The sequence below is a fragment of the Zygosaccharomyces rouxii genome (genome assembly GCF_000026365.1).
Source record: "Zygosaccharomyces rouxii strain CBS732 chromosome G complete sequence".
Taxonomy (NCBI): Eukaryota; Fungi; Ascomycota; class Saccharomycetes; order Saccharomycetales; family Saccharomycetaceae; genus Zygosaccharomyces; species Zygosaccharomyces rouxii.
Genome location: NC_012996.1, coordinates 1533067 through 1547363, shown reverse-complemented (window position 1 = coordinate 1547363; position 14297 = coordinate 1533067). Strand labels below are relative to the sequence as shown.

The following is a 14297-nucleotide window of genomic DNA, read 5'->3' as shown; positions in this document are numbered from 1 at the left end:
CTCGCAACTTTTGTCGTCCCTCATTAGGTTACTTTAAAAGGGTCTTGTTTCCTCATACGAACAGCGGAGGAACTTCTCCAGCACAGTCAACTGGTGTAAGAGCTTGTGACCATTGCCAACCGTATAGTTCCATGTCTAACATGTAAGTCTACTATGTCTATTAACGTGTATATGTATCGGTTGTCAATGACCGTCGTGATGCCATTGCAATTTTCCTTAAGACCCTTCGAATGGCCGTGTGGAATTGTAAGTTTTCTACAAGAAATGCCAAACAAATGCCATCAGTTGATGGCGCCTCTGATTGCACAGGTGGATAAACCCGGGAACCTATGATTCCAGTGCCTTACAGGAGTGATCATTACTGCTAACGGGGGGATTCTATTTGCGTGATCGTTTGAGTTGTGCGATGACCTAGAAGTGTCAAATCTCGACGATCTTTCTTTTTCGGCATAAAAAGTCCGATAGCAGACGTAAATCACTTTGAATAGAAAACGTATAGCGTGAAAGAGCAGATAAATAGGCGGTTTACATTGGAGGTCTTATAATTGAGAAAGAAGAGGAAGAAAGAGCCTATGAGAAGTTCATACGTAGCTCATTTCAAGCAATCTCAATCACGTGCTTTTCACATGACTCGGTTGTTACAACTACAGTAAAAATTCACTAGCGCTAAGTAACATATAAAGGCAGAAGATAACCGCACAGGTTAGTAGCTGATTGTACGGTTACAGTACATTCTTGGATACCTCAAGAACTGCACAAGTTCCAAGAGTGATCAATGCCTCTCATGATGCATACATTCCTTCTTACGTACAGCGTGACAATAACCTTGCTGGTGACAAGACCTTGTGTCCTATGCCATTGAAAAAGGTATCAAAAGTAGGATAAAGTAAGTCCGAAAACCTGCTATGATCTAACAATCATATGGGTCCTGTTGAAGACTTTGACGTATTCCTGTATTGTAGGCTTCGGTATAAACTGTCTTCTGCAGCAGCTGCTAGAGCCTAGATAATGTCATTTCCTACAGAAACTCATATAGTGACGGATTCCCTCATACCGCGATGGTTATTGTATACACTTATATCTTCGCTTCTCTGTGTGGGCGGTGGTCTGTGTGTCCCTTTAATATCGTGCTTATTCAATACAAGGAGCCAAACAAGTTCAAAATTGGTTAATTATGGGTTGTCACTCTCATCGGGCTCTATGATTACTACCGCGCTTTACAAGATGCTTCCTAGGGATAGTGATGAAGATACGGAGTCTGCGACAGTTTTTTTGGGGATGCTAATAGGTATGGTTACTTCCTTAGGCCTAAACAGTTTAGTCCATGCTTTTGCGAGCGAATCAATGGTTCACTGTGCTCATGACGCTGGTAGTATTGATAGTAGTGAGGGAACTTCTCATTCACATCATGGTGATGAATTTACACCTTTGAATCATCAAAAACAGCAGGGGCAAGCGCAAGGACAAGGAGCTGGAGCTGGAACTGGAACGATAGGGTCAAATGGACAAGCGTTACGCTCTAAACCTTCTTTGATAGATTTATTATCCACAGTAGATAATGGTTCCATGGGTCGTTGTTCCAATTTGGACTCATGTGTTCCCGTCTTAGATGAAGAAGCTTTTCCCTGTTTACCAGCATCTCTGAGAACACCTAGAACAGATGAGGAACAACAGAGTTATTTAGAAGCTCAAGGTTTGGCATGTTTGGAAAACCATGTGGGATACGATTTAGAAAATTTACCGACTTACCGTCGAAAATTTCACTCACAAAGACACCATCAAGGTCATGATCACTCTACTGCACCTACTGGGTATGGTTCATTAGTACATGAAGAATCAGTTCATCACCATCATCATTTAGAAACGCCCTTCTCTAAACTATTGTCTATTGGTATGCAAACATGCGTGGTGATTACATTGCATAAATTTCCAGAAGGTTTCATTCTCTATTATACCAATAGATCATCCCAGGTCTCTAAAGATTTTGGGTTTTCCATTTTTCTCAGTTTGGCATTACATAATTTCGTGGAAGGTTTTTCCATGACGTTACCATTTTATGCTGCTTTCGAATCAAAAGCAGTCGCCCTCCTAGTGACTACTATCTTAGGTGGATGTTCACAACCGTTGGGAGCTCTCATTGGTTACTTGGTTTTCAAGAATAAAAATATCGATCCTAGCTACCATCCTCACATGGATCTATATTTGAGCATCACGGCAGGATTTCTTCTAATTATCGGATTACAGATGTTTCAAACCGGTGTTGGTTTCAGTCAAGGTCATCATCATCATCAAGGTGAAGCTGAAAAGGAACTTAGAGAAAACCATAGTGTCGGTACAACCTGCTTAAAATGGTCTGGTGCAGGTGTTCTCTTGGTATTAGCGAGTGGGTTATTCAAATGATTAGACCTTCTCCATCACCCTTGCTTTTTCGTTATTTTTATCTTTATCTTTGCCGCCTTCTCATAGGTTTTTCATATAATATAATAGTCGATTGAATGATATCCAAGGAATTTACAAATATTATGCATTTCTTTTTACATACGCACATTTACAAAATTTTCTGTAATGATGCAAATTCTGTGCTTATTACTCCCCGGATTCCCGCCAGGAAGCCATTGTACAACTTCGATGTACCAAAATAAAATTAAATAAAAAAACGTTCATGGAACCATAGGCAAATACCGTAGTATCTACATTTTTGTATTCTCTTCATTAGTCGTCATCTTTCTTCGTGGGATCGTTAAGCACAGATGTGTCGGCGGTTCTCGAACCGGCGGTAGAGTTTTCGTGATCTGATACTGTATCTTTCTGTTGAGTAGCATCACTTCCCATCAATGGGGTGGAATTCTGATCCACATTTATAACGTCTAATGTGCTCATCTCTTCGGCAATAGAGGCCTTATCGACTTGCGGTAGCTGGAAGTGTTTACGACCCCATTTATAATAAAGAATGCAGATAATGAAGAAACAGAATAAAAACACTAAGAGCGCATAATTCATAGTCTTCGCGGTTACTGGAATTTGAGGCGGCAAACACACGGAGAACATTGACAAGAGTAGCCAACATACAGAACCAATGTTTGCAATCCAACCTAATTTGTATTTGATCTTAACAGGTGCATTTTTAAGGACTCTTCTTCTAGTCACTAGCACCAACAGTAAAGGTATCAACGTTGCTGAACATAGACATAGAACAGCGCAGCCGATAAAGGCATTGAATGCGGCATTAGAAAAAAGTGGTAACAACCCTAGGATGTACGAAATGGACATACTCAAAAGAATGGAATATTTGGGTACACGAGATTCAGATTGAGGATCCACATAAGTCCATAGTCGATAATATGGAATAGCATGGTCACGGCTAAAACTGTAAACTGCACGCGAAGAAGTGGTGATAGAACCGATACCACTAAAGAACAGGTTACCTAGGATCAAAAGCACTAGGAAAATAGAAACAAATTGTGAATCTGTTGATTTTTTGAAAATGTTAACGATTGGTAAAACTTTTTGATTACTGAACAAATCACGAGAATCCGGTAGAATCACCATTATGGGGAAAAGAAAGATAATTCCAATAACTGTAGAGATCAATACTGCACTCGACATACCACGAGGAATATCCTTTTCAGGAACTTTGACTTCATCCGCTAATGCTGGTAACATACTGAACCCTTGAAGAGTGAAATTAGATTGTTGAAATCCGATGATAAATGAAATGATTACACTTCTATATCCTGAAAGTTCGTTATCAAAATGGAATAAGGCATAGGGTAGAGAACGAAATTTGTTTCTGTGGAACAATAGTAATAATACATCGATGAAAAGCACCGCATAAATGATCCAATAAATACAAACCTTGTTGATCGTTTCCACATATTTCGCATACTTCAAATTAACCACACCAACAATGGTAACTACCGCATAGTATATGAGAACGGTGTATAAAACCAAATATTTCTCTGAGATTAAATCAAAATTAGCCATGGCAATTAAAGAAATGATTAACTGAGCGCCGGCGAAAGTAACGCCAATACTCATAAACCAATTACCTAACAATAAAAACCATCCGGTAAGCCAAGAACTAATTCTCTTGATATAATCTGGGGCTAATATTGCACTAGCACCATGCAACTCCATCGGAAATTTGGAAACCACTTCACCAAGGGAACAAGCACACAGAAATGAAAACACCCCGCATACCTGGAAGCCAAACATAATGGTGAAAGGGCCACCATTCAAAAGACCAATCCCCATACTAGTACACATCCCCAGAACGGGACTCATCAACCCAAATCCAAGACCAATTACAGAGGTCCTAGATAGTAACGACTTATCCAGCTCTTGTTCGTATTCAAAATGTTCCGCAATTTCTGGCTCATTATCGGCTTCTTCATGAATAATTGTATGCAAGTTATCAAAGAGATCACTCGGTCTGAAATTAGGAATACTGACTCGAAAGCCATCCGGTAATAGACTGTACTCTGGCATTACTGAGCTGATTCAATGGACGGTCGGTTAATCTTACAAAGCCCACTACAGCAAAGGTGTCATCAATCTAACTCAAGTCTAAGGAAATGTGATGAAGTAAGTTCAGGTAACAAATCTTCGACCTCTAAAAGGAACCTCCTAGTCCTGTAAACAGTCAATAAAAGACTTCCGTTTCTTTTATTATGGTTGAGGTAATGGAGTTGATGAAATTTTATAAGGCGCGCCTTAAATTTCTCAGTGTGCCTTGCCATAACGAATACAAGGATTAGAAGAATAAACGGCTAATAGGGTCCTTCTCTGGTGGTCATGGATGAGTATGATGAGTTTGGAAATCCGGTAGAGAATGAACAGACATCTCTTGCGGTGAAACCAGAGGATACTGAACCTCTAGTGGAACAAGAGCCGGTTGATAATGAAGGTGATGATCACGGTGATGATGAACAAGAAGTGAACAGGAACCAAGAACAGGCGCTAGTACCGTTGCAAGATGCATATGGTGATGATGTGGAAGTGTTAGTGGAGACCGAAGACAACCAAGATGCTGACGTACCACTTGTAGAAGTTGCGAGGGAACATGAGAAAGGTCCTGACTACTCAGTATTCACACATTTGAAAAAGCATGTTCCTAGAGCAGCATACGATAGAGATTACATGTTGGGTATGTTAGAAGCTCCAGAAAGGATAAGAAATGTAGCTGTTGTGGGCCCATTGCATTCTGGTAAGACTAGTCTAGTGGATTTATTGGTAATGGAATCGCATCAAAATCTGCCGCATATGAGTCGTAGAAATCAACTGGGCTGGAGTCAGATGAGATATATGGATAATACGAAATTAGAGATTGAGCGTGGATTATCTTTGAAAAGTAACGGTATCACATTCCTTGGTTTTGATTTGGATACTATATCTTTTCCCATAAATTTGTTAGATGCTCCAGGACATGTGAACTTTATGGATGAGACAGCAGTGTGTTTACAAGCTGTAGATTGTGCACTAATTTGCATAGATGTTGTAGAAGGTGTTACTTCTGTGGTAGAGAACTTGATCAAGTACTGTCAACGAAGTGGATTGGCTATGGTATTTGTTTTGAATAAATTGGATAGATTGATCTTAGAGCTAAAACTGCCACCTCTAGATTCATTTTTGAAGCTAATGCATATTGTTGACCAAATTAATCATTTTACGGTGGATAAGTTTTCACCAGAACTAGGCAATGTAATATTTGCCTCATCTAAATTGGGATTTTCATTCACTATTCAAGAGTTCATACTATATTACTATAGTCCAAAGCTTCCGGCGGAGAAATTACAAGGATTCATTGAACGTATGTGGGGGGATATTTATTTCGCAGATGGTAAATTTAGCTCTACTCCAAGGCCCTCAAAAAATCCGACATTCGTGGAATTCATATTACTGCCAATTTACAAAATTATCACACATACTCTTTCAAATGATACACAGGAGTTACAAAATATCTTGAGACGGAATTTCGGAGTTCATTTACGTTCAGAATTCTTCAAATATGATCCCCTGCCGTTGTTAAAGCATGTTTTAGAACTGGTCTTCAGGAAACAGACTGGGTTGATTCATGCATTAGTTCATAACTGCGATCCCATTGCAACCACATCTGTTAAGCTATCTCAATCTTTACAGAGTCCAATTGAAGATGATCAAATTTTCTTGGCACATGCACTCAAGACTATGGATTATGGCGGTTCCGAATGGGCGCTAGTTCGTATTTACAGAGGTCAACTGACACGAGGTATGCAAGTGAATGTCATAGATTCAAGCCTTACAGTTAGCGGTAATGACCAGGATGAAGAATATGAACAGTGTAAGATTGAACAATTGGCTCTTATGGGTGGTAGGTATATCTTCCCCGTGGTACAAGCGTCAGTGGGTCAGCTCGTTCTAGTCAAGGGCCTATCAGATGCATTTACGAAATCTTCTACTTTATACTTGGGGCCCAACACCCAGTTACCGCTGTTTAAACCAATTGATTACATCAATGAACCAGTGGCAAGAGTTGTCATACAACCTCTGCATCCAAAGGAACTTCCCAAACTGCTGAGCGGTTTAAATAAAGTTAGCAAATATTATCCCGGTGTTGTGGTCAAAGTGGAGGAATCTGGTGAGCATGTAATATTGGGTTGTGGTGAATTGTACTTGGATTCTTTGCTGTACGACTTGAGAAATAACTACTCAAAGATGGAAATCAAAATTTCGGATCCATTAACTGTATTTGCAGAGAGTTGTGCAGGTGAATCCTTTGCTGCCATTCCTGTAAATTCAATCAATGGCACTGTATCCATAAGCGTGGGTGCGGAACCTTTGACTCCTAAACTAGTTGACGATCTATCTCAAAACAAGATTGCTTCGGATGTGTTTGCGAATAACAGAAAGTTATCTAAAATGCTAAGGTCCGAATACGGCTGGGATTCCTTAGCCGCCAGGAACGTTTGGTCCTTCCAGGATGCAAACGTCTTTGTCGATGACACTTTACCTAATGAAACTGATAAAGAAATTTTGTTACGTTGCAGACCACAGTTAAACCAGGGTTTTAAATGGGTGATTAGAGAGGGTCCATTGGCCAACGAACCAATTCATGGTGTTCACTTCAAATTGTTGTCGGCCGAAAATTTAGAGAAAGTCTCAGGAGGTGGTCAATTAATCCCTATGGTACGTAGAGCATGTTACATTGCTCTATTAACTGCTACCCCAATACTATTAGAACCCATCTACGAGGTGGACGTCATAGTGCATCTCAAACTATTATCAATTATCGAAGAATTATTTGCGAAACGAAGAGGTGGAAGAATCTATAAGACTAGTAACATAGCAGGGTCGCCATTGATGGAAATTAGAGGGCAGTTGCCAGTAATTGAATCCGTCGGGTTTGAGACAGATCTAAGACTATCTACGATGGGGGCCGGTATGTGCCAAATGCATTTCTGTAAAAAGATCTGGCGAAAGGTCCCAGGTGATGTAATGGACGAACAAGCAGTCATATCAAAGCTAAAACCATCGCCAATTGGCAGTTTAAGTCGAGATTTTGTCATGAAGACGAGACGCCGTAAAGGTATATCTAATAGCGGCTTCATGTCAAATGATGGACCCTCATTGGCCAAATACATCGAACCAGAATTGTACACAAGACTAAAAGAAAATGGACTGGTATAATAGAAAGATATGTACTATTCTTCATAATGTTTTAATATTGTAATGCCCTTACCTTTGTATATACTTTGATCGGACGTATTCGGTGATTGAAATTAAGTATTGAAAAATTTTTAGGCGATGAGATGAGATGAGATGAGATGAGATGAGAGATGAGCTCTAACAGTTAAAAGATTATCTATTGAGAAAGAACATCGATCCCGCACTTGAGTTATTAGTTCAGTGAGATTCAATATGGCTAAAGGTGGGAAGTTGAAAGAGATGCTCTCGCATCAAAAGAAGCAAGAAGAATTCGAAAAGATGGAGAAATCTAAGAAGGAAAAGAGTAAGGCTAATGTTGAGAGAGATGAACCTACCGTAGTTACCGCAGATGATTTGGCAGCTGTTGAGCAATCTAAAGCTGAACCTAACCAAAAGAGCGCTGAAAAAGTTGAGGATTACCACAGCCAGGCATTATCTAAGAAGGATAAGAGGAAATTGAAGAAACAGATGAAGAAAGAACAAGCGAAGGACCAGGTTAAGGAGTCTGAGGATGCTGAAGAGGATGAAGAAGAAGAGGACGAAGATGATGAAGGTGAAAGGGAGTTAGATCTGGAAAGATTGGCTCAAAGTGAATCTGATGAAGATGAGGATGAAGATGAAGATGAGGATGAGGATGAAGGTGAGGATCAAGAGGGAGTTGAGGAACAAGCGGAAGACGAAGAAGACGAAGAAGAACAAGATGTCCCACTTTCAGATGTGGAAGTCGACTCCGATGCTGATGTCGTGCCACACCAGAAATTGACCATGAATAATACCAAGGCTCTAAGACATTCATTACAACGTATACAATTGCCCTGGTCCAAGCATTCCTTTGAAGAGCATGTTTCCGTGACTTCCAAGACGAATACTGATGAAGGTATCAAGGATATTTACGATGACACTGAACGTGAATTGGCCTTCTACAGACAATCCCTAGACAGTGTGAACTATGCTCGTGAACAACTAAAGAGATTGAAGATTCCATTCAAGAGGCCATTGGATTACTTTGCAGAGATGGTTAAGAGTGATGAACATATGGATAAGATTAAGGGTAAATTGGTAACAGAAGCAAGTGAAAAGAAGGCACGTCAAGACGCTAGGCGCCAGAGAGATCTAAAGAAGTTTGGTAAGCAAGTGCAAAACGCTACCTTGCAAAAGCGTCAATTGGAAAAGAAAGACACTTTGGAGAAGATTAAGGCATTGAAGCAAAAGAGAAAGCACAATGAAATTGGTGAAGATGAATTTAATGTTGGTGTAGAAGAAGCAACCAGTTCCGCCGTTGATACTGGTGCTGGTGCTAAGAGACCAAAGGTCAACCATAAACGTGATGCTAAAGACAAGAAGTACGGTCAAGGTGGTATGAAAAGATTCAAGAGGAAGAACGATGCAAGTTCCTCAGCCGATATGACTGGATTTTCTCAAAGAAAGATGAAAGGAAGACCAGGGAAGAGTAGACGTCAAAAGAAGCATTGAAAGAATTGAGTCCCTTTCTTCTTATATAATTCGTGTATACTAGAGAAGAAGAACATCACGTTGTAGTAGTGTATATAAGAAAAAGATACAGGAACAGAAAAAGTTAATAACACCTTGACTCTTGATAAACAACAACATATCAAAGAGAAGTCTAACCACAAGAATTGAAATACTTTGAAATATGTCTGACAACAAATCAAAGTTTCTAGCGGAGTTCCCCAAGATTGTTGACGAATTGAAGCAAGATTTGGCTCAATATGGTATGCCATCAGATGCAGTCGAATGGTACGAGAGGAGTTTGAACTACAACACTCCAGGTGGTAAATTGAACAGAGGATTGTCAGTTGTGGATACTTTTGCCATCTTGAAGGGTACCACAGCTACTCAATTGCCCTCTGAACAGTACAGTAAGCTTGCTCTATTGGGTTGGTGCATTGAGCTTCTACAAGCCTACTTCTTGGTTGCCGATGATATGATGGATCGCTCAATCACTAGAAGGGGTCAACCATGTTGGTACAAAATCGAGGAGGTCAATGAGATTGCCATTAACGATGCCTTCATGTTAGAAGCTGCCATTTACAAGTTATTGAAGAGCCATTTCCGCAGTGAACCTTACTACATCGATCTAGTGGAATTGTTCCACGAAGTCACCTTCCAAACAGAATTGGGTCAATTGCTAGATTTGATCACTGCACCAGAGGATAAAATTGACTTGAGCAAATTCTCTCCTGCCAAACACTCGTTTATCGTCATCTTTAAGACGGCCTACTACTCTTTCTACCTGCCAGTGGCATTAGCCATGTACGTGGCAGGTATCAGTGATCCTAAGGATCTAAAACAGGCTCAGGACGTATTGATCCCATTGGGTGAGTATTTCCAAATACAGGATGATTATTTGGACTGTTACGGTACCCCAGAGCAAATTGGTAAGATAGGTACCGATATCCAAGACAACAAGTGCTCTTGGGTGGTCAACAAAGCTCTAGAACTTGCCAACGCGCAACAGAGAAAAACCCTGGATGAGAACTATGGTAGAAAAAATGCTGACAGCGAGCAGGCATGCAAAAAGGTCTTCCAGGAATTAAACATCCAACAGCACTATTTGCAATACGAGGACTCCGTCGCCAAGGAATTGAAGACCAGAATTTCCCAGGTCGACGAATCTCGTGGTTTCAAGCAAGCTGTGCTCACCGCCTTCTTTGATAAAATCTACAAAAGATCCAAATGAATTAGATAGATTGAGATAGATATTTCATGTTTACTATGTAGTCTTCTTTTCATCCAATCACAGCGCGCGGAGCTGTCGAAATTTTTCAACGGATCCCTTTTGAAGTACAAGAGGAACCAACTTTGACCAACTTCAATCCACTACGAACCATAATCGGGAAAGCAAGCAAGAGCTTTTAAAAAATTTGTATATTCGGATAAATCATGGGTCCTCCAAGTGCAAAGACTTACATGGGATGGTGGGGTCACATCGGCTCCCCAGCACAAAAGGGTATTACTTCCTACTCCGTTTCACCATACGCTCAAAAACCATTGGCTGGTATTTTCCATGCAGCTTTTTACAACACTGCAAGAAGAGTGGGTGCTCAGGCCCTTTACGTCTTGATCCCAATGGGTATCTACTGGACTTGGTGGGAAAACTGTAGAGATTACAACGAATACTTGTACACCAAGGCAGGTAGAGAAGAGCTCGAAAGAGTCAACGTTTAAGATTCCATCTAGATACTATTCCAGCACAGTAAATACTTTATTTATTAAGATTGAATTAGAGTTACATAAATTATAGGATATGGAGAAATAACACATTCAATTATTATTTCCATTCGAGCATGAATGAATTCCACCATCGGTTGCTTTTTCGTCTTGGGCTATTTACTACATGTTATGTATGGGAAACAAGGGCGATGATGATGACCTTGTAACAACAACACTGAAACATTGCAAAGGACATATACCAAGGGTAACTAATTGATACGGATATAGATGGGAGATCAACAAGATGCCTGATAGCCAAGATGAAAGCCTTTATTTTGAACCTCGTAAAATTCATCGCTTGGCAAGTGGATCACCAAGTAGAACAAGTTTACTCAGGGTATATTCAGAGAATGAAAGGGCGAACTTTGATCAAGTTACTGGGTCAAGAAAATATGATGACGATAAACATAGGCCAATTCCTAGTGGTGAAAGCTCTCAATGGCCCCCGCAATCGAGGCAGAGACGTTATTCACTTGATGTAGAGGAAAATAATAAGAAGAGAAATTTGGATGAAATGCAAAATGAAATGCAAGACGAATATATCCCAGAGCTCGATTTTGCAGATGAAGTCACGAAATGGCTGGAAGATGAGCCTTCTCCATCGTCGTGGGAACAGTCGTCGGTGTCGTTCCATAGCCCGTGGTTGGAGTCACCAAATGATAAGATGAGTCTTCATGGAAATTCCTCTCATGCACAGGTAGAACCGATACCCTTACCGAATGCATCGACAAGATCAAGTTCTTTGTTGGCACCGCAAACAGGTTCAGCACAGACAGAACCTGAAAATTTTGAGTTACCTAAGGTGAGGAGGCTGGGGAGGAAAGCGTCAGGGAATGATTCAGTATCTTCATCACTTGGTGACATCTCCACGTCAACGTTACAAGAGCTGAAGATGACACCTGAAGAACTAGTCGATTTATTGGGTAAATTACCATCAGATTTTACATCAATGGCATATTCACAGAGAAAGAAAATTATCATGGATCTACTGCCTAATAAGGACCACAGGATAATAATGTCGTGGTTGAAAAAAATTATGCTAACGAATTCTAAGAGCGGAACCTCTCTACAGAATAGAAATAGTTTTGTGAGTCCTGCAGCGGCAGTTAGATCAAGACACGGATCAGTAGCTTCGCAATATCTGAGTTCATTCTCTCCGGCTAATATGGGAGGTGGGTCTATTGGTAGCGCTGGTAGCTCAAGACCGGATGATAAGGGAGCTCTCATATTAGGACATCGGTTAGGTAGAATCATTGGATTTGGTGCGTGGGGGATGATTAGGGAATGCGTTGATGTTACGAGTGGTGATACGAGAGCAATGAAAATTGTTAGATTTAGAAACAACAATAAGGTAAAGAGGCAAGTGGTAAAAGAAGTTTGTATTTGGAAGGAATTGAATCACACAAATATTTTAAAACTGTGGAAATGGAAATTAGAGGATGATTATGCCATTTATTGTCTCACCGATCGAATTAACAGCGGAACTCTTTATGATTTAGTCATATCTTGGGGGGAGATTGGATCCTCAAAGATCAGAAGGAAACACAGGTGTAAGTCAACCATCGTTTTATGTTTACAGGTGATAAAAGCTTTGAAATACATGCATTCCATTTGTATAGCACATGGTGATATCAAATTGGAAAACTGTCTTCTTGAAAAACCGGAGGGCAATGTGGATGATAAAGAAATTAAAGTAGTGCTTTGTGATTTTGGTATGAGTACCCATTTCGGTCTTTCTTATAAGGCACCAAAGAAATTGGTCGGTAATAAGCATAAATCAAATCATGGAGATCCGATGAGATTTAATTCTGCATCTGATGTTCAGAACTTGATGATTTCTAAAAAGCCAAACATTTCTAAAACACAATCAAATCCCAACGTTCCTAGTAGTGGCGGTGGTAGGCAGATGAGCCAGTTGCAGAGACTGATTAAAAACAGAAAATTAACTCATGATGATACACCATTAGGGGTTTTATCGCTGCCTCGAACGTATGGACCTGCACTGTCGAGTACACATATCACAAGTGAGCCTTCATTACAACATTTAGTCTCGCCAATGAATCAATTAACGCCAACTATGGATGTTGCGACTCCACATTCAGGTACAGATGCATCGAATGTTCCGGATCCTCATTCTCACATCGGATCATTGCCCTATGCGGCACCAGAACTTTTAGAACCCTCGCCGCCGCCTCTAGGACCTTCAGCAGATATTTGGGCTCTTGGTGTTATGCTATATGCAATGTTAACGGGGAAATTGCCATTTAAGCACGATTTCGAACCAAGATTAAGAGCAATGATTGCGTCCGGTAAGTTCAATAGAGAGCTTTTGAAATTCGCGGTCATTGATGATGTGGAGAAGGAGTTCAAGGGACTTTACGAAACAGTAATAGGGTGTCTAACGGTCGACATAAATGCACGATGGAGTCTTCCCATGATCGAAGAGGTATTGGAAAAAGATTCCAAGAGATGAGATAACCCTGATTGCTAAAAATTCAAGATGTTACAGATGAGGATGATTACGACGACAATAATAATAAAACTAGATGTTATAATGATTTTATAATAATTGTAACTATTAACTGTGATCTTAAATGCTGTTTATATTTGTCACTCTTAACGATGGTGTTGATCTTATTCACCAACATGAATAAAAAAATATCAAGCCCTTTCAAGTTGAACAATTAGAGATGAGTTGAACACAAGCGATAAAAGAAACTGAGCAATTCAAGATGATATACCTCAAATCGATGCTTAAAGTGATAGATAATTCAGGTGGCCAAATGGCAGAATGCATTAAAGTGATGAAAAAGGGCTCACCCAAATCTCCAGGTAGAATCGGTGATAGAATAGTATGCGTTGTACAGAGGGCAAAACCATTGACTCAAAACATTACAGGTACTGCGAATACCAATAGAGTTAAGAAAGGTGATATAGTACATGCGATTGTTGTTCGTACCAAACAAAAGAATCAAGCTAGAAGTGATGGATCTTTTGTAGCATTCGGTGATAACGCATGTGTTTTAATCAATAAGAATACTGGAGAACCATTGGGATCGAGAATTATGGCAAATGACGGATGCGTCAGTAGAGAATTGAGGGAAAAGGGTTTTAACAAGATCTGTTCATTGGCATCAAGAGTGGTATGAATACTCTAATGCAATATTATTGGAATTATGAGGGACCTTATGCTTGTAAAAAGAACGAAAAAAGAAATAAAAGATAAAAAAATTACAAAATGAATGAATGCGTCTACATATATAACCTGTACATACATACAATGCGAGAATTATCATCTTATTTCTATTTTCTTTTTTTTTTTTTTTTTTTTTTTTTTTTTACTTTCGTTTCTCTATATTCTTCATGTCATCAAAATTTCG

General features: G+C 39.9%; 8 protein-coding genes across 8 annotated transcripts; 7 read left to right on the top strand and 1 right to left on the bottom strand.

Annotated features, from left to right (window-relative positions):
• Positions 1-1008: 1008 nt before the first annotated feature.
• ZRT3 (Zn(2+) transporter ZRT3) lies at positions 1009-2400 on the top strand (the record flags this gene model as incomplete). The annotated part of the gene is made up of 1 exon (XM_002498749.1): positions 1009-2400. The coding sequence occupies one exon, from the start codon at positions 1009-1011 to the stop codon at positions 2398-2400; it is 1392 nt and encodes a 463-aa protein (XP_002498794.1).
• Positions 2401-2712: 312 nt separating this feature from the next.
• TPO5 (Tpo5p) lies at positions 2713-4488 on the bottom strand (the record flags this gene model as incomplete). Its single annotated transcript, XM_002498748.1, has 1 exon — positions 2713-4488. One exon carries the CDS (start codon positions 4486-4488, stop codon positions 2713-2715), a length of 1776 nt encoding a protein of 591 aa, XP_002498793.1.
• A 306-nt stretch (positions 4489-4794) lies between these two features.
• SNU114 (U5 snRNP GTPase SNU114) lies at positions 4795-7665 on the top strand (the record flags this gene model as incomplete). Its single annotated transcript, XM_002498747.1, has 1 exon — positions 4795-7665. One exon carries the CDS (start codon positions 4795-4797, stop codon positions 7663-7665), a length of 2871 nt encoding a protein of 956 aa, XP_002498792.1.
• Positions 7666-7896: 231 nt separating this feature from the next.
• EBP2 (Ebp2p) lies at positions 7897-9156 on the top strand (the record flags this gene model as incomplete). Its single annotated transcript, XM_002498746.1, has 1 exon — positions 7897-9156. One exon carries the CDS (start codon positions 7897-7899, stop codon positions 9154-9156), a length of 1260 nt encoding a protein of 419 aa, XP_002498791.1.
• A 181-nt stretch (positions 9157-9337) lies between these two features.
• Positions 9338-10384, top strand: ERG20 (bifunctional (2E,6E)-farnesyl diphosphate synthase/dimethylallyltranstransferase; the record flags this gene model as incomplete). The annotated part of the gene is made up of 1 exon (XM_002498745.1): positions 9338-10384. The coding sequence occupies one exon, from the start codon at positions 9338-9340 to the stop codon at positions 10382-10384; it is 1047 nt and encodes a 348-aa protein (XP_002498790.1).
• Positions 10385-10587: 203 nt separating this feature from the next.
• QCR8 (ubiquinol--cytochrome-c reductase subunit 8) lies at positions 10588-10872 on the top strand (the record flags this gene model as incomplete). The annotated part of the gene is made up of 1 exon (XM_002498744.1): positions 10588-10872. The coding sequence occupies one exon, from the start codon at positions 10588-10590 to the stop codon at positions 10870-10872; it is 285 nt and encodes a 94-aa protein (XP_002498789.1).
• Positions 10873-11161: 289 nt separating this feature from the next.
• NNK1 (protein kinase NNK1) lies at positions 11162-13390 on the top strand (the record flags this gene model as incomplete). Its single annotated transcript, XM_002498743.1, has 1 exon — positions 11162-13390. The coding sequence occupies one exon, from the start codon at positions 11162-11164 to the stop codon at positions 13388-13390; it is 2229 nt and encodes a 742-aa protein (XP_002498788.1).
• A 259-nt stretch (positions 13391-13649) lies between these two features.
• Positions 13650-14066, top strand: MRPL38 (mitochondrial 54S ribosomal protein uL14m; the record flags this gene model as incomplete). The annotated part of the gene is made up of 1 exon (XM_002498742.1): positions 13650-14066. One exon carries the CDS (start codon positions 13650-13652, stop codon positions 14064-14066), a length of 417 nt encoding a protein of 138 aa, XP_002498787.1.
• Between the last annotated feature and the right edge of the window lie 231 nt (positions 14067-14297).